Source organism: Vicia villosa, linkage group LG5 (assembly GCF_029867415.1).
Source record: "Vicia villosa cultivar HV-30 ecotype Madison, WI linkage group LG5, Vvil1.0, whole genome shotgun sequence".
NCBI classification, from domain to species: Eukaryota; Viridiplantae; Streptophyta; class Magnoliopsida; order Fabales; family Fabaceae; genus Vicia; species Vicia villosa.
In genome coordinates, this window is record NC_081184.1 from 133,455,259 (window position 1) to 133,482,258 (window position 27,000).

General features: G+C 34.5%; 5 protein-coding genes across 7 annotated transcripts; 2 read left to right on the forward strand and 3 right to left on the reverse strand.

The window, feature by feature from the left end:
* The first annotated feature begins 3,896 nt into the window (after positions 1-3,896).
* LOC131602560 (receptor-like kinase TMK3) lies at positions 3,897-6,381 on the forward strand. Of its 3 annotated transcripts, XM_058874706.1 has the most exons (4): positions 3,897-4,085; positions 4,178-4,240; positions 4,522-5,552; positions 5,645-6,381. In XM_058874706.1, exons 2-4 carry the CDS (start codon positions 4,212-4,214, stop codon positions 6,151-6,153), a joined length of 1,569 nt encoding a protein of 522 aa, XP_058730689.1. In that variant the 5' UTR covers positions 3,897-4,085; positions 4,178-4,211; the 3' UTR covers positions 6,154-6,381. The 3 variants fall into 3 exon arrangements, with proteins under 3 accessions (XP_058730689.1, XP_058730688.1, XP_058730687.1); XM_058874705.1 differs by having other exon boundaries at positions 3,897-4,240; XM_058874704.1 differs by lacking the exons at positions 3,897-4,085; positions 4,178-4,240 and having other exon boundaries at positions 4,261-5,552.
* Positions 6,382-8,260: 1,879 nt separating this feature from the next.
* Positions 8,261-10,272, reverse strand: LOC131605486 (uncharacterized). The gene is made up of 5 exons (XM_058877834.1): positions 10,191-10,272; positions 9,842-10,074; positions 9,629-9,800; positions 8,922-9,473; positions 8,261-8,400 (listed from the first exon to the last, which is right to left on the reverse strand). Exons 1-5 carry the CDS (start codon positions 10,270-10,272, stop codon positions 8,261-8,263), a joined length of 1,179 nt encoding a protein of 392 aa, XP_058733817.1.
* A 5,057-nt stretch (positions 10,273-15,329) lies between these two features.
* LOC131602566 (scopoletin glucosyltransferase-like) lies at positions 15,330-16,895 on the forward strand. Its single transcript, XM_058874711.1, has one exon. The coding sequence runs from the start codon at positions 15,336-15,338 to the stop codon at positions 16,770-16,772; it is 1,437 nt and encodes a 478-aa protein (XP_058730694.1). The 5' UTR covers positions 15,330-15,335; the 3' UTR covers positions 16,773-16,895.
* A 6,569-nt stretch (positions 16,896-23,464) lies between these two features.
* On the reverse strand, positions 23,465-25,083 carry LOC131602564 (probable UDP-glucosyl transferase 73B6). The gene has a single exon (XM_058874710.1). The coding sequence runs from the start codon at positions 25,049-25,051 to the stop codon at positions 23,612-23,614; it is 1,440 nt and encodes a 479-aa protein (XP_058730693.1). The 5' UTR covers positions 25,052-25,083; the 3' UTR covers positions 23,465-23,611.
* Positions 25,084-25,413: 330 nt separating this feature from the next.
* LOC131607410 (abscisate beta-glucosyltransferase-like) lies at positions 25,414-27,000 on the reverse strand. The gene has a single exon (XM_058879418.1). The coding sequence runs from the start codon at positions 26,954-26,956 to the stop codon at positions 25,526-25,528; it is 1,431 nt and encodes a 476-aa protein (XP_058735401.1). The 5' UTR covers positions 26,957-27,000; the 3' UTR covers positions 25,414-25,525.

A 27,000-nucleotide genomic window follows, 5' to 3' on the forward strand; every position in this document is an offset into this window, starting at 1 on the left:
ATGTCAGGGATTCAACTGATGATGTCAAACTATGTGGGAACCTTGTCAGGGATTTAACTGATGATGTCCAACTATGTGTGAACCATGTCAGGGATTCAACTGATGATGTCCAAGTATGTGTCAACCATGTTAGGGATTCAACTGATGAGTTCCAACTATGTGTCTACCATGTCAGGGATTCAACTGATGATGTCCAGCTATGTGTGAACCATGTCAGGGATTCAACTGATGATGTCTAACTATGTGTCTACCATGTCAGGGATTCAACTGATGATGTCCAACTATGTGTGAACCATATCAAGGATTCAACTGATGATGTCCAACTATGTGTGAACCATATCAAGGATTCAACTGATGATGTCCAACTATGTGTCTACCATGTCAGGGATTCAACTGATGATGTCGAACCATGTGTCTACCATGTCAGGGATTCAACTGACGATGGTAAACTATGTGTGAACCATGTCAGGGATTCAACTGATGATGTCGATTTATGTGTGAACCATGGTAGGGATTCAACTGATGATGTCGAACTATGTGTGAACCATGCTAGGGATTCAACTGATGATGTCGAACTATGTGTGAACCATGTCAGGGATTCAACTGATGATGTCGAACTATGTGTGAACCATGTCAGGGATTCAACTGATGATGTCGAACTATGTGTGAACCATGTCAGGGATTCAACTGATGAAGTCGAACTATGTGTGAAAGATGTTAGGGATTCAACTGATGATGTCAAACTATGTGTCTACCATGTCACGGATTCAACTGATGATGTCGAACTATGTGTCTACCATGTCAGGGATTCAACTGATGATGTCAAACTATGTGTGAACCATGTCAGGGGTTCAACCGATGATGTCGAACTATGTGTCTACCATGTCAGGGATTCAACCCATGATGTCGAACTATGTGTGAACCATGTCAGGGATTCAACTGATGTTGTCGAACTATGTGTGAAACATGGTAGGGATTCAACGCATGAGGTCGAACTATGTGTGAACCATGTCAGGGATTCAACCCATGATGTCGAACTATGTGTGAACCATGTTAGGGATTCAACTGATGATGTCGAACTATGTGTGAACCATGTCAGGGATTCAACTGATGAAGTTGAACTATGTGTGAACCATGTTAGGGATTCAACTGATGATGTCGAACTATGTGCCTACCATGTCAGAGATTCAACTGATGATGTCGAACTATGTGTGAAACATGTCAAGGATTCAATTGATGATGTCGAACTATGTGTCTACCATGTCAGGGATTCAACTTATGATGTCGAACTATGTGTGAACCATGTCAGGTATTCAACCTATGAAGTCGAACTATGTGTGAACCATGTCGGGGATTCAACTGATGATGTCGAACTATGTGTGAAACATGTCAGGGGTTCAACCGATGATGTCTAACTATGTGTGAACCATGTCAGGGATTCAATCCATAATGTCGAACTATGTGTGAACCATGTCAGGGATTCAACCCATGATGTCGAACTATGTGTGAACCATGTCAGGGATTCAACTGGTGAAGTCGAACTATGTGTGAAAGATGTTAGGGATTCAACTGATGATGTCGAACTATGTGTGAAATATGTCAAGGATTCAACTGATGATGTCGAACTATGTGTCTACCATGTCAGGGATTCAACTGATGATGTCGAAATATGTGTGAACCATGTCAGGGTTTCAACTGATGATGTCGAACTATGTTTGAAACATGTCAGGAATTCAACTGATGATGTCGAACTATGTGTGAACCATGTCAGGGATTCAATTGATGATGTCGAACTATGTTTGAAACATGTCAGGAGTTCAACTGATGATGTCGAACTATGTGCCTACCATGTCACGGATTCAACTGATGATGTCGAACTATGTGTCTACCATGTCAGGGATTCAACTGATGATGTCGAATTATGTATTTGTGACAAATATTATTAAGAAAAAGTAAATAACATGTAATCTTTAAAAAATAAAATAAAATGTTGTTAAAAATATAATTTCATTTTAATAAAAAATAATGAATTTTTTTTAAATTGAGAGTAAATTGATTTTTTAATTAAGAATCATGATTTTTTTTATTGAAATATTTAGCATCACAATTACTTATTTTAGGAATCACATTTTTTAAAATGAAGAATAATTTGAGTTTTTAAAAATAATAAAAAATATATTTTATTTTATGATAAGGTATTATGATTTGATAAACTAAAAATTATTTGTTACCAAAATTGGGAGAGACTATTTTTTAAAATAATCATGGAATTATTAAGTGGTCATTTATAACCATTAAATTAGAATCATGGAGTTATTAAGTGGTCATTTATAACAAGAAAATAATTCAAGAATCATACATTTCTTAAAAAATATTTAGAATAAAGTTTTCTTTAAAAATATTATTTTTTAAACATTTATTTTAAATTTATAGAATTGATTAGTGACTTTCTTCTGATTATTTTAGAATAAAGTATTAGTATATAGATATACATTTTAATTTTTTCTATTCACAATTAAATTACTTTATACTCATTATTTATTATAACTTTCTTCTGATCATAATTATTTAAATTATTTTGTAAACATTATTTTATTATTATTATTATTTCGTACAGTAGTTACATTTTGATATTATTTTGTACTCATTGTTGTAAGTAGCCATTTGATTTGATAAAATTGTTACATTTTTAAATAGATTATGGAGTAATAATAAAATAATATAAAAATAACGAGTGCAAATAATTTAATTCTGATTAAAAGAAAATTATAATTAATAATGAATTTAAAACAATTTAATTGCTAATAGAATAAATTAAATGTATATCTATATATTAAAAGATTATTTCTTTCTCTCAAGCCACTAATTAATTTCATATACTAAAATAAATGTTTAAAAATTAATAGTTTTGAATAAAACTTGATTCTAAATATATTTTAATTTTTTCATGTTTGTTTTAATATACTAATTTAATTTTTTCATGTTTGTTTTAATCAATTTCATTTTGAATTTAAATACAAAATTCTATTTACTTAAATTAAACTATGAGTTTCTAGTAATTAGACTCTATCATTTATTTTAAATAAATAGAATATAATTTAATTTAAATGAAAAAATAAATTTATTTAAAATAAGAAGAAATTATTTTTTATTAAGAATCATGATTATCTTAAAAAATATTTAGAATCATATTTTATTAAAAATAAAAATATTTTTAAGCATTTCTTTTTATCTATATGAAATTTATTAATCCCTTGAGAGAAATAATTTTTTATTAATATATAAATATTATTTTAATTATGCCGTACATATAAGTATATATATAAAATATTTTTGTGAAAGAATATTTTATTAATTATAGAGTGCATAGAATATCTATATATGGAATGATTTAATTATGTGGGGAAAGTCAATATTTTATCAAGCTACCTTTTAATAGCCATTGAATTTAAAACAAATCAAAGGTTATAAATAACTGTAATAACTAGTGTAACTCATTGATGTAATTTGATTCCTCCTCATATATATATATATATATATATATATATATATATATATATATATATATATATATATATATATATATATATATATATATATATATATATATATATATATATATATATATATATATATATATATATATATATATTTTGTGTATAAATTTATTAATAAATTTTGAAAAAATTGAAATTTTAGAAATTATTTTCCTTTCCCTCTTATATGCTAAAGGTTTCCCACAATTTTTTTCCATTCCCTCTCATTTTCCAAAACTTTCCCTCTTCTATTTTCAGCTTAAACAAAAAAAATTAAATTATATAAAAATAAGAATTTCAGAATTTTATGTACCCCTCTCTAATATTTACTTTCTCTCTAATTTGATATCTTCACATTCTTTCTATTCTATTTTATCTCTCTCTTAATACTACCTTCTCTAAGAATTGCTATGGCTTCTAAGATGATCTGTTACATTTTTTCCCCGATGATTTGTGAATTTGTTTTTTACTCAAGAATGACAAATATCAAGATGTTCTTGGACACTTTCAGAAAGATTTTGAAGACTGGGGTGTCCGCGAAGAATTTGGGTAAGTTTTAACCTAGAACCCTAATTCATCTCACATTGGCCTGCAAAATAATTAATTTTTTGGTCTAATAATATTGAGGAACAAAACTATAGGGGCGGAATTTGGTGGTTATGGATCAAGATCCAGATGCTGATTGTGTTAACCCTGAAGAATAGGTAGTGATAATTCATCTATTGTTCTATTTGGTTTAAATTGTAGTATATCACTTGTTTTGCTCATCACTTGCTGATGGGAAAGTTTCGATGATTAACTTGCCGCGTTTTAAGATTAGTGGTAGTTTGAGTCCTTCTGTTGCGAATTTAGGTTCTTTGGTTGATATTAGATTGGAGGGTAATCATATAAATGGTGTTGTGCCTAGTAATTGGACTAGTTTGATGAATCTGAAGTTGTTGGATCTGAGTGATAATGATATTTCTCCTCCTTTGCCGGTTTTTAGAAATGGGTTGAAACCTATGGTTGATGGGAATTCTTTGTTGAATGGTGGTGGAGCGAAAGGTCCTTCCTCTGGGAAAAACAGTACGTCGGGTGGATCGGGGAGTACGAGTGATGATACGAAGGGAGGGTCGGATTCAAGTTTGAGTGATTCGGTTGAAACGAAGAAATCCAAAAGGAAAAACGTGGTTTTGATTGTAGCTCCCATTGCTGGTGTTGCGGCTGCTGCTTTTCTGTTGATTCCGCTTTACGCGTATTGTTTTAGAAGGACAAAGGATGGATTTCAGGCTCCGAGTTCACTTGTGGTTCACCCGAGAGATCCGTCTGATTCGGACAGTGCTGTAAAGATAGCTGTTGTTAATAATACCAACGGAAGTGTTTCCACTTTGACAGGGAGCAGGACAGGGAGTAGAAACAGCAGCGCGTTTGGGGAGTCTCATGTCATTGAAGCTGGAAATCTTGTGATATCGGTTCAAGTTCTAAGAAACGTGACGAAGAATTTCACCCCTGAGAATGAGCTCGGTCGCGGTGGATTTGGAGTTGTTTATAAGGGAGAGTTGGACGACGGGACTAAGATTGCAGTAAAAAGAATGGAAGCAGGTGTGATAACCAATAAAGCCTTGGATGAATTTCAAGCTGAAATCGCAGTTCTGTCGAAAGTTCGACATCGACATCTAGTGGCCCTTATAGGTTATTCCATGGAAGGTAACGAGAGGATTCTAGTGTATGAGTATATGCCACAAGGCGCTCTCAGTCAGCATCTTTTCCATTGGAAAAGCCTCGGACTCGAGCCTCTCTCGTGGAAGAGGAGACTCAACATTGCCTTGGATGTTGCTAGAGGAATGGAGTATCTTCATACTCTGGCTCAACAGAGCTTCATTCACAGGGATCTTAAGTCCTCAAATATTTTACTCGCTGATGATTTTAGAGCTAAAGTCTTGGATTTCGGATTGGTAAAACTCGCACCTAATGGCGAAAAATCTGTAGTGACTAAACTTGCTGGGACTTTTGGATACTTGGCTCCTGAATATGCAGGTGATTATTTTTTTCAGGTTTTTTTATACATTTCAAGAAAACCGATAAATTTTATTACTAATCCTCAGTTTTTTTGTTATATATATATTCAGTGACAGGAAAAATCACAACCAAAGTAGATGTTTTCAGTTTCGGCGTCGTGTTAATGGAGCTGTTGTCTGGATTGATGGCACTCGACGAGGATAGACCCGAGGAAAGCCAATACTTAGCAGCATGGTTCTGGAATATAAAATCCGATAAGAATAAACTAATGGCTGCAATTGACCCAACTCTCGAAATAACCGACGAAACATTCGAGAGCGTCTCAATTATCGCAGAGCTAGCCGGCCACTGCACAGCTAGAGAACCAAACCAAAGGCCAGAAATGGGCCATGCTGTCAACGTCCTCGCACCACTCGTTGAAAAATGGAAACCGTTTGACGACGACCCCGACGAGTATTCCGGCATCGACTATAGTCTTCCACTTAACCAAATGGTGAAGGGTTGGCAGGAGGCGGAAGGAAAAGACACAAGTTATATGGACTTAGAAGACAGTAAGAGTAGTATCCCCGCGAGACCTACTGGATTTGCGGATTCTTTTACTTCGGCGGATGGCCGGTGAAACAAATGGTTGCTTGTCGCTTTGTTGAATGTTGCTATTTTATTTATTTACTTTTTTTTAATCTTTTCTTAGGTGTAGATAGCATGCTATGATGCTCTTTCTGTCTAAAAAAATGCTAAGGCAAAATGTGAGAATGCTTGTAATTTCTACTATGTGTTACATTGAAGTGTTAATGGTTGTAGATAGTGGAGAAACAATCAATGAGAATGCTTGTAATTTGTTCATTCATTTATAAGTGTTTCAATGTTTTGTTGGTGAATGAACTAGGTCCCCAAGTATACAGTTACAATGTCACATCTGTGTGCTGGAAAATAGAGGCAACAAAAATTATATTTGTTATATTATTATTATTATTATTATTATTATTATTATTATTATTATTATTATTATTATTATTATTATTATTATTATTATTATAGATTATAGAATTGGGTCCAAATCGGTGAGTGTGTAAAAGTATTTAATAGAAATGACCAATCCTTAAAATACAATAAATTGAAGGCTCGTGCTTAGCTGTTGGTGGTTCAAAATAAAAAAACACACTTTTTCTTATAATTAAATTAAAATTAAAATAATATTAATCTAAAAATTAAATACTATATGTTTTTTTGACCGAATTAAATACTATCTTAAATAGAAATTAACAATTATTTATTGTAATCTTATTATGAGTGAATTAATATGTTTAAAAACATATAAATATAATAAATTGATTTAAAATATTATTAATAAATATGTAAAAAAAAAAAAGCGAAATATATTTGTAAGAGAAATAGGTGGAATTAATTATTGTTAATAGCATAATAAATATAGGTCAAATTATTTCTTATTTATTTATTTAATAGTAATAAATATATGTCTCATATTTAATTATGTTTATTTAATTATGTTTATGACCACAAATATTTGACATGTATTTAATTACTAATTAAAGGCTGCAGAAAAAAAATAAGAATGAAGAAGTACAGTGGTAGAAAATGAAGAAGAAAAGAGAAGATGTGAGAGATGGAGAGAGAGGAGAATGTGTAAGGGAGGGTAGTGATATTGTGTGTGATAGTGCATTGGTTGATAGTGTAGACACCTAATCTAATCCTAATCTAATGGTCCTTATTCATTTGAGCCCAAAAAAAAAATAAAAAATTAGTCTCTCACATGAGAGACCTATGAGTGTCTCCCACCTTAGACGGCGCCTGCAGGAATAGACAAAACATATGATGTTCCCAATTGGTTTGTGTATGAAACCGGAAATATACATTTATCAAAGCAGTCATTTATGTTTGAAAGTATTCAGCCAATTTTAAATTTTTAATGTAGACAGAGATAAAGTTCAAGCCCATTAACAAACCGCATATACAACCAATAGGTTCACAAAGTCTCTATGAATCAACTGACACAAACCAGATATATACCTTTACGATTTTGTTCGATATTGATGTCGCGATACTGTTTTTGAAACTCCGAATTTATCATGGTTTAGCACATTGAATAATCTAAATATAAATAGAAATATAACAATGGTTTAAGAGCACCTCCATGTTGCAACCTATTTTTTGGTTTTTTTTTACCCATTAACAGGGCGGAGCCAAGGCCCAGCTAGCTTGGGCAGGCGCCCGGGCTCAACCCCTATTTTCTTTGTAATTCTTTAATTTAACAGTCAATTTTTAGACAAAATCAGGAGAAAAATTAAAGGCAAAATTAGTAAAAATACGGTGTAAAAATTAAAACGAATGAATAATCAATGGTGTAAAGTTTTTGCCCAGACTGCCTAAAATTTCTGGCTCCGCCACTGCCCATTAAGCCACATCATCTTAAAGCAACTCACTTAATTTTTACTCCAATGGTGTAACTTTAAAGAACTCATGTTAGGTCTCACATCTTTACTTTATATATTAATATTTTATTCATATTAAGTTTTATTTAATTTAAAATAATAATTTAACTTTTATAAATTTAAATTAATATAAAATAAATAAAATTGAAATTAAACATAAAATTTAAAATGATAATTAAAATTAATCTCAAATACATGACATATAATTAAAAACAATAAAAATAAATAACATAACAAAATTACTCAAATTTAATTTTCATCATTCTCATGTCCAAATCACTCCCAAATATGCTCGACTAGATATCCTTGATGTTGACGATGAACTTGTTTTTCACGAAGACTTGCTCTTCTTTGTAGTCTTGTTGCAAGATTCGGATGAGGACCGTTAACTGTTTCAGTTGTTGAGTATGTGTCATCTATATTATCATAAGAGTAATCAAAATCACCTTCATATGTGTGTCGTTCGTCTTCAACAATCATGTTGTGCAATATGATGCAAGCATATATGGTATGCTTGAGGGGTTCCATATGCCAGGCACGTGCTGGACCACGTATAATTGCAAATCGAGATTGGAGCACTCCAAATGCCCGCTACACATCCTTTCTAGCTGATTCTTGATGTTGAGCAAATAGTTTCCTCTTTTCTCCCTGCAGCATTGAAATGGTCTTGACAAATGTAGCCCACTCAGGATATATATCATCCGCTAAATAATACCCCATATTATATCGTTAAACACATTGGATTGGTTTAGCACATTAATGTCATTGTTTGAACTTGCAATACCAAAAAATGCATGCCAAATCCATAAGTCTTGTGAGGCCACTGCTTCAAGCATGATTGAGGGCTTACCATGATCACCTCAACAAAATTGTCCTTTCCATGCAACAGGACAATTTTTCCATTCCCAGTGCATACAATCAATGGAACCCAACATACCTGGAAAGCCACGTGACTCTCGCATTTGTAAAAGATGTTCAACATCTGCGTTGTTAGGCTTTCTCAAATACTCTGCCCCAAATACAACATTTACACCCCGAACGAATCTTTCTAAGCACTCAATTGAAGTGCTTTTACCGATTTGAACATATTCGTCTACACTGTCAGCGGGAGACCCATGTGCTAACATACGAATAGCATATGTGCATTTTTGCAATGGTGAAAGACTCATTTTACCAGTTGCATCTACACTCATTTGGAAATATTCATCATGATTTCCAAGGGCGGCTACAATTCGAAGAAACACATGCCTATGTATTTTGAACCTTCTTCGAAATTGAATATCTATGTATATTGGATTTTCCGAGAAGTAGTCATTGAATAAACGATTGTGCCCTTCTTCACGACTTCGATCAATCACTTTTCTTTTCTTTGGCCTAGAGGAACTTCCAGATTGATGTTCCTTCTCGAGCATTGACTTTAGTAGTTCTTCATCAGTGTTGTCCATAGATTCTTCTTCAATCAAGTTCCAAAAGAGATCATATGAACTGTCTGAATCCATTAAAATGAGTGAAGAATGAAAGAATGAGTAAAGAATGAGAGAAGAATGAGTGAAGAATGAAAGAAGAATGAGATAATAATGAGAAGAGTGGTCATTTATATAGTGATATTGAAAGGTGATTCAGATGCATTTTCCTTTGCCTTACTCTTTCTTTTTGCTGCTTGTTGTCCCATTGGACACTCTATTGGTGATGATGAGTTAAACTCATAACTTGAAGGTGTCGGGAGGTTAGAAGATGATAAGTGTGCCCCACTAGCATAATTCTTTGTTCTTTTTGAAGAATTTTCGGTCGATGTTCTCATCCATTTAGGTTCATCCTTTAACAATCACCATGCGTACTCAAGATTGAATGGTGTACCTTCATCCTGAGCAAAAAAGAATATGCAGCGGCCAAGATATCTTTCTCCGATGTCCCACTTTTCTTTCCATTAACAGCTTGTTTGTAACATCCAACAAATTTTTGAACCAAGCCATTTATTCGATGCCATCGAGATTTTAATTGCCCACGTAGCTTTTCCCGCGACTGTCCACGATACTGGTTATAATTGGTAGCGATTCTTAACCAAAAACTCTCAGCTTTTTGATCAACTCCTACAATTGGATCCTTTGAAACATTGAGCCATGATTGGATAAGAAGTGTATCCTCTTCCCTTGTAAATAGCTCTCGTGATTTTTTTTAACAACACTCCTTTCTTCTTTTTCAATACCAACTTGAGTTGAAAATGGTGGAACTTCACTTTCAGGCATAAACCCAATTGGTGTTTCCGGTTCATGATGAACAAATTCCATCGCATGAGTATTTATTTGAGGTATATGATACATATTTGGATTGTTCGGTGGCGGAAAAAATGCGGCGGAGTTTGTTGGTATTGATGGGAATTGAGAATTTTGAGGATTAATTTTGATAATTTTGCATTAAATTGAACATAGACTGTTGAAAATTATATTGATTAGGATCCATTTGGACTAAACAATATTAATTTTGAAGTAAAATGATGAAAAATTGGGTAAAATATATTATCAAATGAAGGTTAATAAGAAATTCTTTAGAAAGAAAGTAAAAATTTAAGAGTAAATAAAAGTATGAGAGAAAATTTGTAAATAAAATTATTCAACTAGAAGTATTTATAATAAAACTAAAGTGTTAAAAAAAAAAAGAAAAAGAAAAGTAGCCGTTCATCAACGGTCATTTTTTAATTTTATTAATTTTTTATTGCAAACAACCGTTGCATTGCATTTTCACGGTTGTCCAAGCTGGTCAACTCCAACAGCATGTGTTTTAATGCAACGTAATGACACGCTGGCGGTAACTATGAAACAACCAGCGCTGGAAGCTGACATTGACTAAAGTTGGCCTTTTACAAAAATGGTAGTAGCATGTAAATTCTTGTGAACAATGCAGAAGTTGTAGAACCTAGAAATAGAATACAGTACCCTTTTAAAGTTTTAATGTTGAGTGATATCAACCTGAACATATAGCATGACATGAACACTTGTGAATTTTTAATAGACGTTGTAATTAAATTGAGTACACAATTAAGACTTTAACAAAGATATGAATATTGTTATAATTTATACATTCCAGAGTTAGGTGTTAGGATGAGTACTATTTGTTTGGCTTCAAGTATATATATATATATATATATATATATATATATATATATATATATATATATATATATATATATATATATATATATATATATATATATATATATATATATATAACATTTATTTTATTTCTGTATTGATTCTTAACTACCAAACATTTTTGTCTCGTACAAAATCGCAGGTCTTACCGCAGTCCGATTAAACTTTTCCTTCAGCATGAGCGGTACCTTTACATCACATAAAACACATGATGCATTTCTCCATTTCAACCATTCCGCTTGAATTCGACGGTTTATATCCCCATCTATTCTTCCATCATTTTGTATTACGAACCCAAGATACGGGGAGATACGACAGAGAAAAAAGAATGCATTCAGTCGGCGGATGATACCCTAAATCCTCAAATCAATGAAGATCCTTGACCCAAAATCATAACTCGTTTCTACGATCAACCCAAAATCGAAGTTCAATCTCAAATTTGAAAGTTCATAATCAAAGACGGTGAACTCAAAATCAAAATCAAATGTAAGAGAATCAAACATTCTTTATTAGCTTTTTCATTTCTTGGTAATTGAGATTCAATTGTTCGTTTCAATAATTTGTTTATGACTATAAATAAGGGATTATTAGTTTTGTGCTTGGATTCAGTCGGCGGATGATACCCTATGATGTCAGATAAAATTCCTAAGGGTTGTATTGATGAAATGCATAATATCCAAAGAAACTTCATATGGGGAGATACGACAGAGAAAAAAAGAATGCATTCAGTCGGCTAGGATACGATAACCAATACTATAACTGTTTACTGTGGAAATTGGTAAACAATCGCTAGTCCTCCCAAAGCCTACAAACTAAGGGTCACTTGCAGAATCGACTAGTTGATTCTAAGACACGTGCTAATGCAACTAAGGTTTGGCTTGTTCAATTCAACACAGACTTGACTCTAAGAGAAATCGGTTTCCTACAAAAAGTTTAAACAAGCAAAGTTTTCCTCAAAAAGGTTACAAATGTTATCAACTGAAGGTGACTCGTGACCGATAGCACGCTATAACATTTAGAAAAGATACACAGCGAAAGCATCTATAGTGAATTCCATTATCGTAACAGAATCACAGTCGACAGCGTATACGATGATGTAAAAAGATAGTTCAAACGTAAATGAAAGTAAAATAAAATGTTCAAGAGGAACGACTGATAAATAAGGAAATTGCATTTAGATAACAAAGGCGATTCACGTACATTAGCACTCTTGAAACTCTTTGCTTCCTCGCGTTGGGAATGTGAAGTTTTTACAAGTGATTTCAGTACAAGTGAACATTTTGTAGGGCCCTTATAGATCCATCTTTCTAAACTCCCTTATAGATCCATTTTGTAGGGCCCAAACCCTTGATCTATGTGACTTTTCCATTGATTGCGCCATCCACATACCTTACTAGATTTTTGAACTAACAATAACGCATGAAGGTTTAGGGTTGAAAAGACTAGATGTTATGAATAACACATGTTTAATGAAGTTAAGTTGGAAAATCATTACTAATGCATAAGATCTGTGGTGCTAGGTTGTGAAAAGTCGTTATAACTATGATGAAACCTTCAAAAACCTCAAGTTTAAAGGTGTTGATTTCTTGTATTTGGAAAGAAATTGTCAAAGGTGTTCCTAGGGTTTTGGATGCGCGAGTGTGGAATATTGGTACTGGGAGTCGTATCAAGGCCTAGATTGACAATTGGTTGGAACAAGGAAAGAGTGTGTTGAAGTATCATGTCCAGATTCCTGAATACTTGATGAAAGCCAGAGTTAGTGATCTCGTAGATGGTAATGGAAGCTAGAATTGGAGCATGCTTCAAGATTGGTTACCTAGTGGTATTTTGAGTAGAATGTAGGTCATTTTCCCCTGAGTGTGGATGCTGATGTAGGTGATTTCTCATTAGCAACCAAATAAGACGGTAGTTTATTGGTTAAGGATATGTATAACCACTTGATCAATGAGGAAAATATTATCGATAACTGGGGTGGAATATGGTGTGGATGCTTAAAATTCTGGAGAGAGTTATGAGTTTTATGTGGTTATTCAAACATGGCAGATTACTAACAAACCATAGGAAAAACTTGAAGGGAATTGGGTCTGCTTGCTGCAACTTGTGTGGCATCTCTTGCGAGACTTTTCTTCACGCACTGCATGACTATTCTAGTGCCAGAAAGGTCTGGGTCTCTGGGATCACATTGTGTCAACGAGTTTTTCTCAGGCTTTTTTCAGGAACGATATTCAACAATGGTTCTTGAACAACTTAAGAGACAGTAGATGGAACAATGTATGGGTGGTAGCTTGTCATGCTATTTGGTCATGAAGAAACAAGGAGGAACATGAGGAAAACTTTTCAAGACTGTATGATATGGGTCAGTGTATTTTGTAGAGGGTCAAAGAGTATGGAGATTGGAGATGTTATGTGGCTGAGTAAGGAAGCTAGGAGTCGAGGCAACATCGTTAATATGATAGGTTTGAATCAGCCAGAGAATAATATAGTCGAGATTAACACTGATGGTGCATGTAAGAACAATAATGTTTTAGGATGTAGTGGTTTGATTCGAGGCAATGATGAAATTTGGATAAATGGATTCGCTAAGACCTTGGGATACTGTAGTTTTATGATGGCGGAGCTTTGGAGCGTTTTTTTGAAGGTTTGAAGCTTGCAAAAACAAAAGGCTTTAAGAGGATTGTGATCAACGTGGACTCAACTGAACCGGTGGGAGCCATTAAGAAAGGGAAAACAAGAAGTGGAGAAGGGCTGAGCACCATTAAAATAATTCATCGCTTGATGAATAATCTGGAGATGGTTAGAGTTGAGCATGTGTTTCAGGAATCTAATAAGTGTGCTAATTCTATGTTGGAGGAGGAGATGATCATTTTCACTCTATACCATTTGCTTTATCGAGTTTGTTAGAGGATGTCAAGAGAGTTGTAGCCACTCTTAAGATTGTTTGCTTTTAGTTTTGTTTCGTTTGCTGGGCTTCCGTCCTCTTCCCTCCACACAAAAAAAAAATATTTACAATTTTAATTCATTTTGTTTTATTTTATTTTAAATTAATTGAAATAATATATATTACACATGGAAGCCACATTAAATAAAAAATAAATAAAAATCATTTTAAAAAATCATATATGGCAATGCCCTCTCGTTAAAAATGTAAAATAATTTTAATGATAAATTAAAATAGCATAATTTTCATAAGATAGGAAGATTTTTTTTTTTTTTTTTTTTTTACAAAGGAATTTTTCAAATTTAGTAATTTACCACATATAACAAAGTAAATTGAGTATTAACTCATTAAATAAAAAAGATAACCAAGAATGAATTGACATTAAACAAAGAAGTTTAGAAATCTCAATTCACTGCACCCCTAAATATCATTAAGCAAAACTTAATTAATATATTAATAACTAAATATAAAATTTTAACATTTTGTTGACTAATTCACGAAATTAAGGAAAGGACTAATTAGTAATAAAATTATATTTGTTAAAGAAATTCATATTATTTTTCTTAAATTATTACTTTTACAATCTTCAGTATAATATATTTAATACTTATAATACATAATAATTTTATCATTGTTTGACTGAGAATAAAATTATTTTTGTTAACATAACATTTTTAGTACAAAATTAAGAGAGAGATCAAAAGAGTGGAAGTGGGGAATTAATATTTATATTGTTTTTTTAGTGAAGGTATTTTAGTCTCTCACAAAAATTATAGAGGTCAGATTAGGCTCTGAGAAAAAAAAATTCAATTAAATCACTTACAAAATTTAATCGAGTCATATTACTTTTATTTTACGACTATTGATTTGAAGTTATTTGTGAAAGGGATTGTACCACTATTAATTGAATTAATTACGTAAATTGAATTAATTAACGTTAAGATTCAATAGTGGAAATAGAAAAAATTTAAAATGAATTCCATTCAACTCATACTTTCCAAATAAAAAATTCATTTCCAAAATTTAGCCATATATTTGACCATATTAATTGTATGATTAAAATAATCACTTCAAATAAAAATAAGATTTCCAATTTCCAATATGTCATTGACCAAAGAAAATGTTGATTAAAATAAAAAAATTTATTATATTTAAAATTAAATATTTCCTCCATTGATGTTTTACCAAAAGCAAATAGAGGTAATAAAACCCCTACTGTTATTCTTTTTCATTCCACTTCATTTTGTGCAAAATTACAAGAAATATGGAGAATCAATGCAATCCTTTACACATGTTCTTCTTCCCTTTCATGGCTCAGGGCCATATGATACCTACCATTGATATGGCCAAACTCTTTGCTTCAAAAGGTGTTAAAGCCACCATTGTCACCACACCCCTCAACAAACCCACCATCTCTAAAGCCATTGAACAATTCAAAGGCCATTCCAACAATATTCATATTCAAACCATCAACTTCCCTTCTGTAGAAGCTGGTTTACCCGAAGGATGTGAAAATGTTGATCTAATCCCTTCACCTATTTATGCCCCTGCATTCTTCAAGGCTATTAGAATGATGCAAGAGCCTTTTGAAGAACTGTTGATTCAGGAACAGCCACATGTTATTGTTGCTGATATGTTCTTCCCATGGGCGACTGATTCCGCTGCGAAATTCGGAATTCCTAGGATTGTGTTCCATGGGACTAGCTTGTTTTCAATCTGTGCTGCTCAGTGTTTGAAAAAACACGAGCCTAAGAAAAATGTTTCTTCTGATACGGAACTATTCTTGATTCCGGAACTTCCTGGTGATATCAAAATTACAATTTTGCAGATGCCTACAGTCATGAAAGATGAACAGTCTGCGAAATTATTTAGAGAAATAAGGGAATCAGAAGGGAAGAGCTATGGAGTTATTGTTAATACATTCTATGAGCTTGAGGGTGTTTATTCTGATTTCTACAGGGAGGTACTCGGAATAAAAAACTGGCATCTAGGTCCATTCTCAGTTCTTAGTAGAAATAATAAGGAGGAGGAAATAACATCATACCGTGGGAAAGAAGCAAGCATTGACAAACACGAGTGTTTAAAATGGCTTGACACGAAAGAGATCAACTCAGTTGTTTACTTGTGTTTCGGAAGTACGACATCCTTTCTCGACACTCAGCTTCGAGAAATCGCTATAGGACTCGAAGCGTCGGGGAAAGATTTCATTTGGGTTGTGAGGAGAAAGAAAGAAGAGGTGGAAGAATGGTTACCAGAAGGATATGAGGAGAGAATGGAAGGGAAGGGATTGATTATAAGAGGTTGGTCACCACAGACATTGATACTTGAGCATGAAGCAATTGGTGCATTTGTGACACATTGTGGATGGAACTCAACATTGGAAGGAGTGTGTGCTGGTGTGCCTATGGTTACTTGGCCTGTGGCTGCTGAGCAGTTTTATAATGAGAAGTTGCTGACTGAGGTGCTTAAGATTGGTGTACCTGTTGGATGTAAGAAATGGGTTCGGTTGGTTGGAGATGAGATTGGACGGAATGCAGTGGAGAAAGGTGTGAGGAGGGTTATGGAAGGGGAAGAAGGAGAAGAAATGAGGAAGAGGGTGAAAGTGCTTGCACAACATGCAAAGAAAGCTGTGGAAGAAGGTGGATCTTCTTACTCTCAATTGAATGCTTTGCTTGAGGAGTTGAGTTTGTTTAGAAAATGATTAGTGGATGACATCTAAAATCTCATATAGTTGGGATATTGTTTGCATTTTTAAAATAAATTTCTTTCTCTTTGAATGGTATTTATTCAGAGCAAGGCTATATTGACACAACTTTTATATTGACATGACTGTAGTGAGAGATTTACGTATTTTGTTGTGGTATTTATTCAAAAAATCTCATTTAAATTTCTTTATCTTTTTTAATTCAAAATATTTATTGTGGTGGAGAGATTTATGTATTTTGTTGGGAGTGTGGGGTGATGAAAACATTTGGTTTCGCTAAGAGTTTTTCGTGCAAGGTCGGGAATGGTTCTGATATTGATTTTTGGAGGGATTGTTGGATTGGTAAGGAGCCACTTGCAACCAATTTCCTATGCTTTACCAGGCTCTACAAGAGTCAAGAACGAGATTTATCGAAGTTGGTTTTGTGGTTCAAAATAAATGGTCGTGGTCGTTCTAAAATATTCTGGAAATTATGTCTTAACCAGAAGTTGTAGACTGCGATAGTCTGCACTCCATATTGCATCATATTCAGCTTATTCCGAATTAGCATGACCATTTCATATGGTGGAGCGGAGCAACAGGTTTTGTGGCTAAGTCCACCTTCGATTGTTTACACGTGCGTGGAGGTCAAATTTGAATTTTAATATAGGTTTGTTGTCTGCGTTGAATTATGTCTGGAAGTCAAATGTATCTTCAAATGTTTAAGTGTTCGCGTGGAGGTTGCTTCATCATAGACTGCAAACAAGGGATGAGCTTGCTAAGAGATGGGTCATTTCAGGCGTGCATAACCTGGTTTTTCCGTTATATCTTGGTCCATATGAGACTTACCATCATCTTTTCATTGCCTCTTGTCCTGCTCTTGAGGTTTGATTATCAATTCTAGATTGGGTAAGGATGAATGACTTTAGTTCTTCTTCTAATATTTCTGATATTCTCTTGTTGTTTGAGTTTGTAATGTCGAAGAGGGCATGGAATAATTGTAGAATTCTTATTTGGCTATATCTTTCGTGCGGAATATCTGGTTAATTAGAAATGACATTTTGGTCAAAGTTGACAAACTAAGATAACAAGATTTCAGTTCAATTTCACTTCACTCTTCTTCCTCACTTGAAGCCTTGATCTTCCATCACCAGCACTTCTCAAATCATTTATGGTTCCTAAACGGAACAGTGTCGTTGTTTGTGAGAATCAATTTTTTATTCCAAAGATTTCCATGATACCACGTTCGTTCTCCTATTCGTCAGTTCCTCGCATTCTCAAGTCACTGAATCAAGAGCATTCGGAATCAAACATGATAATCCATCTCGCTTTGATTCAATAAAAAATCATCTCAATTTTGATTCCTCAAATTAGTATATCTCCAATTTCTACGACTCTAGGTGATGGCTAAATCTGAAGCTACTCGATCTGCTGTCATGCACAAAGTCATTGTTGTTGCACGTGAAGCTACTGCTGCTGCTACAACAGCTAATAATTTATCACTTATACATCATCCACAAGGCATCATAATTCATGGAACAACGATTCTATTATATCAAGATTTGATCCAGGCTCCATAAACATTCAGATGTGTTCAAGTTGCTCTGATAAATCTTCTTGTTCCACCTCCAATTCTACAACCAAAAACCTTGTCTGGCCTTAGAATGCAAGGTGTGAATAAACTGTTGAATAATGTGTACAACACCGTTTGACATCAAAACTCAAACATACTTAAAGGATGGCTAAAATGCCTTTAAAAAGTCTACATCATGCTCCACCTCATGGAAACACCATCCAGGAGGTTGCATTAAAAAGGACTCATATTTTTGTCCTAGGGTCGTCTGGGGTGAAGAAAGATGAATCTCCTCGATCGAGAGATCATCACAAGAGAAGGAAGCATCAGAATCCTCCCTAGAGCCCCAGGAGGACCATGGTAGTCACGACTTTTCCTTGGTTCAAACCTAGAGTTAGTTGGGAAAGTTGCTTCTGAAGCATCCGCTGTCTCTTAGGATTTTGGAAAGCATGGTCCTAAAATCCATGGAGAAGTCACCCAAACTGAGGGAATATGATGGAAAGGGGGCTCGGTGAGCATGTGCAGCTCGTCAATGATCGATTGAACTAATTGAGCATCAATGATCATATAAGGTTATGGTTCAATGACCTACCGGATTGAAGCAGTACATCCTGGACAGATTTCTGTAAGCAGTTTTTTGCATGCTTCATAGCTCAAAAAAGAGGACCAGCGAATGAGCCCTCCCTGACCAAGACCGTTCAGGGAAAAAAGGAAAGCTCTCAGTCTTACATAGATCGATTCACACAGGTTGCTGTCAAAGTTGAGGGAGCTGGAGATAACCTTCAACGATGGATCTTCGAGAATGGCCTCCTGATGGATCATCCCTTCAGGTCAAATATAGGAAAGAAGAAAGTGAAGACCTTCCAGGAGGTGTTTACCATGGCAGAGTCATACATGCTCTTATAAGAGAAGTTGAGCACACATTTCGGTAATTCCACATCAGTCGAAACCCACTCTAGTCGCTCGTCCAAGAAGGAGCTCCACCAGTGTCGAGATGAACCTGGCTAGTGTATGCATGAAAGTTATGACAAGTACACTTCTTTGACTGTTTCTCAAGAGAAGATCTATCAGGATTACACCAACATTGTTTTAGAAAGCAGGAATCTGACATCCTTACCTCGTCTAAAAATCATTATGCAGTGATAAATTGAAGTGTCACTGCTTCCAGAAGAGTCACAACCATAACATCGACGATTGCATCCATTTGAAATATGCCATTGAGGAGTTAATTAAAAAGGGTTGGGTGATTGAATACGTCAATGGTGGTAAAATAGATGGGGAGGAATCTACTAAGGGAAATCCCCCTCGAATACTGCAAATGTCAGGCCTAGCGGCAAAAGCAAAGAAGCTAGCAAGGGAAAGCTATTTGACATCACCGCCATCACTAGAGGTGCGGCCTTGGTATATATCCACTCTAAGGAGATTATGAAGAGGAGGGTCACTAAGATGATGGTTTTCCATATAAAGGATGCAAGCACATTGGTAAAGGTTATTGATTGGCCACTCCTAGGATTCCAAGACTCTGAGAAGATTAGAGGTGTCCCCAACAAAATCTTCCCCTGGTCATAACCGAGATTGTCGAGAAATTTGACATCTCATAAATCCTAATTAATGGTGGCAGCTCATGCGACATTATATACTCTAAGTTATTCGAAAAGATGGGCCTCGATAGATGCAGCCTATGGTCATGTGAAATATGGGTACTAACCGTACTTCGTTGCATGTTCTTCTCACGATTTACAACCTATCTCATTGGTTATGGATGAAGCGCAAATATATCTTGTTATTTATGATGATTTTTGGACCAAAATGACATAGATGTTTATCTAAGTCCATTAATTAAATATTTAAGACTTTGTGGGAGGAAGATGTTGATGTTGATGATTATTATTAAGGTTAAATGTTTAAAATGTGTGTCATGTTATTTTGCACAATCAACAACTTTCCTACATATGTTAATTTGGATGGATACAGTATCAAGGGACATAAATTGTGTCCTATATGAGAATCTAATACATGTTTTCACCAACTTCAGTTTGTAAAAAATACAGTTTACTATGGGCATCAGAAATTTCTAAAACCCAATCATCCTTATCGTAGATTGCATAAGGCTTTTGACAGAGAACATGAGTTTTAAATCGCGCATAAACCTTTAACGAGCGATGAAGTTTATCAACGAAAAGAACACCTTATTGTTGTCTTTGGAAATAATTAAAAATGTCATGTTGATAGAAATGTTTGGAAAAAGATATTGGTATTCTTTGATCTTCTATATTAGTATAGCCTTGATGTAAGGCATTGTCTTGATGTGATGCATGTCAATAGAAATGAGTGTGATAGTTTGGTAGGAATAGTTTAAGTATTCAAGGCAAGACTAAATATAGTAAAAATTCTCGTTTAGATATAGTGGAGATTGGTATACGACACCAGTTGACTCCAGAAGATATGGGAAAAAGAACGTATTGGCCTCCAACTTGTGACACTCTATCTAAAAAAAAGTTTATGTGAGTGTTTGGCATCAAAGTTCTTCAATTTTACTTGTAAAACATCAAGAAACTTGTATCAATAAAAGATCATAAGTTAATTGGCTTAAAATCTCATTATTGTCATGTCTTGATGTAACAACTTCTACCAGTGGCTATCTGTGGCATCCTACCTAAACATGTAAGAGTAACTATAACCAGATTATGCTTATTCTTCAATCCTATATATAATAAAGTTATTGATTTTAAAAAATTAGATGATTTAGAAGATGTGGCTGCAATAATCTTGTGTCAATTGGAGATGTATTTCCCTCCATCATTTTTCGACATTATGGTTCACTTAATTTTTCATCTAATCAGAGAAATCATATATTATGGTCCAATTTCCCTCCATCATTTTTCGACATTATGGTTCACTTAATTTTTCATCTAATCAGAGAAATCATATATTATGGTCCAATTTATTTAAGGTGGATGTATCCAATAGAGAGATACATGAAGATATTTAAAGGATATATGAAGAATTATCATCGACCGAAAGCTTTGATTGTTGAAAGGTACATCTCAGAAGAAACTGTTGAGTTATGTTCAAATTATTTATCAGAAGCAAAGTCTATAGGAATTCCAAAGTTCCGTCATGTTGATAGATATGGAAGTAGAGGTACTCAAGGTTTAAATCCTTGAGATATATTGAATAATGTTGGTACGGTTGAACCTTAGTTATCTACTCACAAAAGAGTTATCAAAGAAAAATATTCTCGAATGAATGACAAGTGGTTGTTGAAAGAGCATAACATTAATTTCATAAGTTGGTTTAGTGAAAGGATTTATAATAAAGATAGTCATCTGAGACAATTAAATGGTTATCATATTGCCAAAATTTAATGTAGTATAACTTGGACTACATACGACAATAGTAATTTCCCCTTTTATACAAAATCAAAAAATGATCGTAGTACAATGCAAAATAGTGGGTTATGGAAGAGGTCGAATCTATATATTTCTCTAGTTTGAAAGATAAGAATTCTATATTGGCATCTAGAGCGTACTTTGGGGATATTGAGGAGGTTCGGGAGATTGATTATGCTTTATTCAATTTGCCTTTATTTTAGTGCAAGTTGGTTGACAATAACATTGGCGTACAAACTGATGAGTTAGGATTCACACGGGTTGACCTTGGCAAGGAAACTTATATGACTGAACCATTCATCATGGCTACCCAAGTAAAACAAGTATTTTATGTGACTGACCCTTCTGACAAAAGATGGTCAATTTTTCTCCAAGAAAAACACATTTCGAATAGCAATGAAAACCGTTATTTAAGTTTTGATATTCCTCTGATTCCTTCTTACGCAACACAAGTGCCTACTTCATATGAAGAAGTTAATAGAAAAGATTTGCATGCTATTCATAATGATTATGAAGAAGGCATATGGTAAAATTAACAAATAAATTTTTTTATTGTTTATTCCCAATTGGTTGAATGTTATAATTTTTAAGGTTATTTGCTAATAAGTATTATTATTTAAAATTATAGGTGTTTAAAGTCAAGACACCAAAAGACAAGGCACGTTCTTCATGTTGTAGATAGTATTTGATGTAATGATATGTAAATTGCACGTTGTTTTGTACCATTTTGATTTTGATATAATATACAATTTTGAATTTTAAGGCATTTTTTAGTTTTGATGTAATACAAATTTTGAGTCATTTTAGTTGTTAACTATAAGTGTGGTTCACAAATGGTTTGTGTTGTTGTTTTTACTCTATTTACGATTTTAAAAAATACATGTTAAAAATTAGACAATTATGCAAAAAAGATATATACTCCCTCTGGTCCTATTTATAAGAAAAGATTCTCTTTTTAGATACATTGAATAAATAATGTATCTGGACAACATACTGTCTAGATACATTATTTATTCAATGTATCTATAAAGAGAATCTTTTCTTATAAATGGGACCGGAGGTAGTATTAAAAAAACAACTCATTTAACCACGGTCGTGTATCTCAACCGTGATTGTATGCAAGCGAATTATTCAGATTAAAAAAGCTCCAAAATTGTCATTGTTGAGTATCAAATCCAAGATCTTAAAGCATTTTACTATGGTTGCTTATGACATCTGTGGTGATATGTAACGCACTTGCCAGCTTATTACTACAGATTGTAGACCGTGGTTGTAAGTAGTCTACTTACAACTACATGCTACTTTACCATGAGAAATACTTGCATGGATACGAACCTAAACTCATATTCTTAGGCACAACCAATGAAAAGAGAGAGAATATAAATTTATTTAAATTTTAATTTCGTTATTAATTGGCATCATGGGGGTGGTTGAGATAAAAGAGGAGAGAGACAATTTTATTTTTATTTTTTAATTAATAAAAAAAATGTGATTGGTTGTGTGTAAGTACAAGTGTTATGGTTGTGTCTATGTAAAAAAATTTTCTTTAACATAGACCCTTAAGCGTGGTTATATCTCTTTTACAATTGTTTTTAAATTACTTATTCATGGTAGTGAAGTTTTAAATTCAATTTGACTTCACTCTTCTTCCTCGTATACAAACTTAAATGTTAGAGTGTTAATTTTGAGATCATCCATGAATTTGAAGCTGTCATATGCCGTCATTACCGCTTCTTAACTCATTTTTTTTATTTTCGAACGGAACAAAAATGAATATCCTTGGAGGAGATACAAATCCATTTTAATTAGTGTTTAACTTGAAGCACACAACATGATGAACAAACAAACATAATACTGTTGACAGACATAAATTCTACTTGCATACATTGACATTATTGAGCATTCAATCTCAAATCCTCGATTAAAGAGTTAAAATCATTGTAAGAAGATCCACCAACCTCCACAGCTCTTCTAGCCATCTTCCCAAATTCCTTTGCTCTGCTTCTCATTTCCTCTGCTTCATCTCCAACCATGATCCTCCTCACTGCTTTCTCTATAACATCTTTCTTCACAGGCTCACCCCCTCCCATTCCAACCCATGTTTGCACCCCAACACCAACACCAATCTTAACTACATCACTCAAAAACTTGGCATTGTAAAACTGTTCTCCATACATAGGCCATGTCACCATTGGTAACCCTGCACTCACTCCTTCCAATGTTGAGTTCCAACCACAATGTGTCACAAACCCTCCAACTGATTCATGATCCAAAATCATCACTTGTGGTGCCCAACCTCTTATGATTAGCCCTTTACCACTACCTTCAATTCTCTCCTCAAAGCCTTCTGGTAGCCATTCCGGTTTTTCGCATTCGGTTTCTTTACCACCTTTCTTCACAACCCATATGAATGGAACTTCAGAAGCTTCAAGACCTATTGCAATTTCCTTAAGCTGCGCGTCGCTGAAAACCGTCATGCTTCCGAAACAAACATAAATAACCGAGTTAGGTTCCTTTGATTGAAGCCATTTTAAACACTCGTGTTCATCTATAGTTGCTTCTCTTCCTCTTGATACTTTTTCTTCACTGTCTCTTTTGCATAAAGAAACTGGTCCTAAATGCCAAGTTTTTCTTCCAAGCTCCTTTCTATAATGATCAGCATAAACCGGTTCGAGTTCATAAAAAGTGTTAGCAATCACACCATAGCTTTTCATCTCTGATTCATTAGACTCTTCCAACAATTTAGTGAAGACTTTATCATGCTGAGGAAGTTGCGGTAACTGCATCTTCGTCAGCGTGATATCTCCGGGAAGATTAGGAACAAGAAAAGGTTCTGTGTAAGACGAGACTTTATCCTGAGGTTTGTATTGTCTTGTACAAGCCAAAACACAGAGAGGGAAAAAACCTAAACCATGAAACACAATCCTAGGAATATTGAATTTTGCTGCGGAATCAGTAGACCAAGGGAAAAACATGTCAGCAACTAAACAATCTGGTTTTTCTTGTTCCAAAACATGTTCAAGTGGCTCCCTTAGAAGCAAAGTGGATTTCATGAACTTGATGAACTTGTCTGGTGCTAATGCTGACTCGGAATTTTCGCAACCTTCGGGTAAACCGGATTCTTCGGGTGAGGGGAACTTAATGGTTCTGATGGTGATATTGGCTTTTCCAATGGTTCTTGAAATGAGAGGTGCGTTGAGATGGGTGGTTACTATGGTGACTTTGAGTCCTCTTGAAGAAAAGACTCTTGCAAGGTCTACACATGGTATGATGTGGCCGTTGGCTAGAAAGGGGAAGAAGATTATGTGAAGATCTTGATTCTGGTTAGCCATGGTGAGTTTGTGAGTTTTGGTTTTTGGCAATGAGGGGGAAATGAAATGATAAAGAGTTTGTTAAAGTTTTGCTGTTTATATAGAGATTAATGTAGTTACAGTTTTGATGTCGCGTTTTGCATGGGCTATTAATATATTATTATTTTTATAAAGTTTTTGTTTGTAGTATTGTTTGAATCTTGATTTATATGTATTTGTTTATCTAACACTTGACTATGGTGTAGCATGCATGGATGAGATATGTACACCACGCGGTCCACGAGCTCATATTTAAAAATAGCAGAGAATACTAATGTTGCTTACACTATTTTACTTTAAATTATTAAAACTTTGTTGCAAAATATAAGTAAGCTAGGACAAACTCAACTCAAGTAGTATGCTTTTTAGGTTATTTAGATATTATAAAATGAACCGGAGTGGAGTAGAATCGAGCGGAATTTCTAGCATTGTCACTAAGAAGTGAAAAACACTAATCTAAACATCCTTGCCAATCTGTAAGATTTTAAGTTCATGAATCAAGGCATCAACATCACCATAAGAACTTCCACCTTCTTCAACAGCTCTTTTTGCATTCTCAGCAATACTTTTGACTCTCCTTCTCATTTCCTCTACCTCTTCACTCTCTACCATCAACTTCTTCACTGCAAACTCCACTTTCTCTCTTCCCACCAACTCTTTCCTCTCTACATCCCAAGACCCCCACTCTCTACTACCCACTTGAACCCCAATCCTCAACACATCTGTTACCAACTTCTCATTGAAAAACTGCTCAGCCGAAAGTGGCCATGTTATCATTGGCACACCAGCACACACACATTCTAAAGTTGAGTTCCATCCACAATGAGTCATAAACCCACCAACCGCATCATGCTCCAATATCAAAAGCTGAGGAGCCCAACCTCTAAAAATCAAACCTTTATCCATTTCCTTCATTCTCTTTTCAAATTCATCAAGAACCCAATTTTCACTATCACTTTTAGATGATGAGTTGAGAATCTTCCCAACCACCCAAATAAATGGTTGATCAGAAGCCTCAAGACCATAAGCAATTTCCTTGAGCTGTTTCATCGGTATGCAAGCTACACTCCCGAAACTTATGTAAAGAACTGAATTGGGTTTCTTAGAATTCAACCAATTCAAGCAACTTTTTTCATCAATAGTGGGTTGTTTACCTCTCTTTTTCTTATCTTCTACACCTCTATTGCATAGAGAAACGGGTCCTACAAGCCATATTTTCTTTCCCAATTCATTTCTTAGGTAATCAGCATAAACTGGTTCCAAATTATAGAAGCTATTGATAATAAGTCCGAAGCTTTTTTCCTCTATTTTCTTCATCCTATCTAAAAACTCAGATTGGTTTCTCGAACTCGGAACTTGAGACCCTGTCATCAAAACTCTATCAGGAAGACCAGGGACAAGGAAAGGCTCTGAGTCAGAACTCAGTTTCTCAAACACAACATGTTTTCTTATATTTTCAATGACACACCGAGGGAAACACCCGCTCCCACTGAAGACAATTCTCGGTAGTTTGAGTTCGTCAATGATGTCACCAGCCCAGCCATGAAACATGTCAACGACTATGCAATCGGGTCTCTGTTGGAGGAGTAACTGTTTCATAGGTTCGAGGAGAACGGAGGTATCGACCATGGGACCAGCAGACATGTCAATGTCAGGTAATTTGGTGTTTTCAGGAATGGTGAGAGTGTAAATGGTGATGGGAAGATTTGATTTTTGGTCGCGGGTGATTGAGTTTTGGAACTGTACAGCGTTGGAAGGTGTTGCTAGGATGGTTGATATGGCTCCATGTTTGGCAAACACTCTTGCTGTGTCTATCATTGGGATCTGATGACCTCCACCTAGGAAGGGGAAGAAGTATATTTTGACTGTATCAGTTTCATGGTTCATGTTGAAATGAAGATGATGATGATGTTCACTTTACTTGCTGGAAG

Bases quoted from the DNA above. Each gene is read 5' to 3' on its own strand.
- LOC131602564 (XM_058874710.1), bottom strand. From the start codon at position 25,051: ATGGCTAACCAGAATCAAGATCTTCACATAATCTTCTTCCCCTTTCTA.
- LOC131605486 (XM_058877834.1), bottom strand. From the start codon at position 10,272: ATGGAATTTGTTCATCATGAACCGGAAACACCAATTGGGTTTATGCCT. The intron at 10,075-10,190 runs GTATTGAAAAAG...ATCCAATTGTAG, and splicing joins ACCATTTTCAACTCAAGTTG to GAGTTGATCAAAAAGCTGAG. The intron at 8,401-8,921 runs GTATGTTGGGTT...ATGATAATATAG, and splicing joins AGAGTCACGTGGCTTTCCAG to ATGACACATACTCAACAACT.
- LOC131607410 (XM_058879418.1), bottom strand. From the start codon at position 26,956: ATGAACCATGAAACTGATACAGTCAAAATATACTTCTTCCCCTTCCTA.
- LOC131602560 (XM_058874704.1), top strand. From the start codon at position 4,328: ATGATTAACTTGCCGCGTTTTAAGATTAGTGGTAGTTTGAGTCCTTCT. The intron at 5,553-5,644 runs GTGATTATTTTT...ATATATATTCAG, and splicing joins CTTGGCTCCTGAATATGCAG to TGACAGGAAAAATCACAACC.
- LOC131602566 (XM_058874711.1), top strand. From the start codon at position 15,336: ATGGAGAATCAATGCAATCCTTTACACATGTTCTTCTTCCCTTTCATG.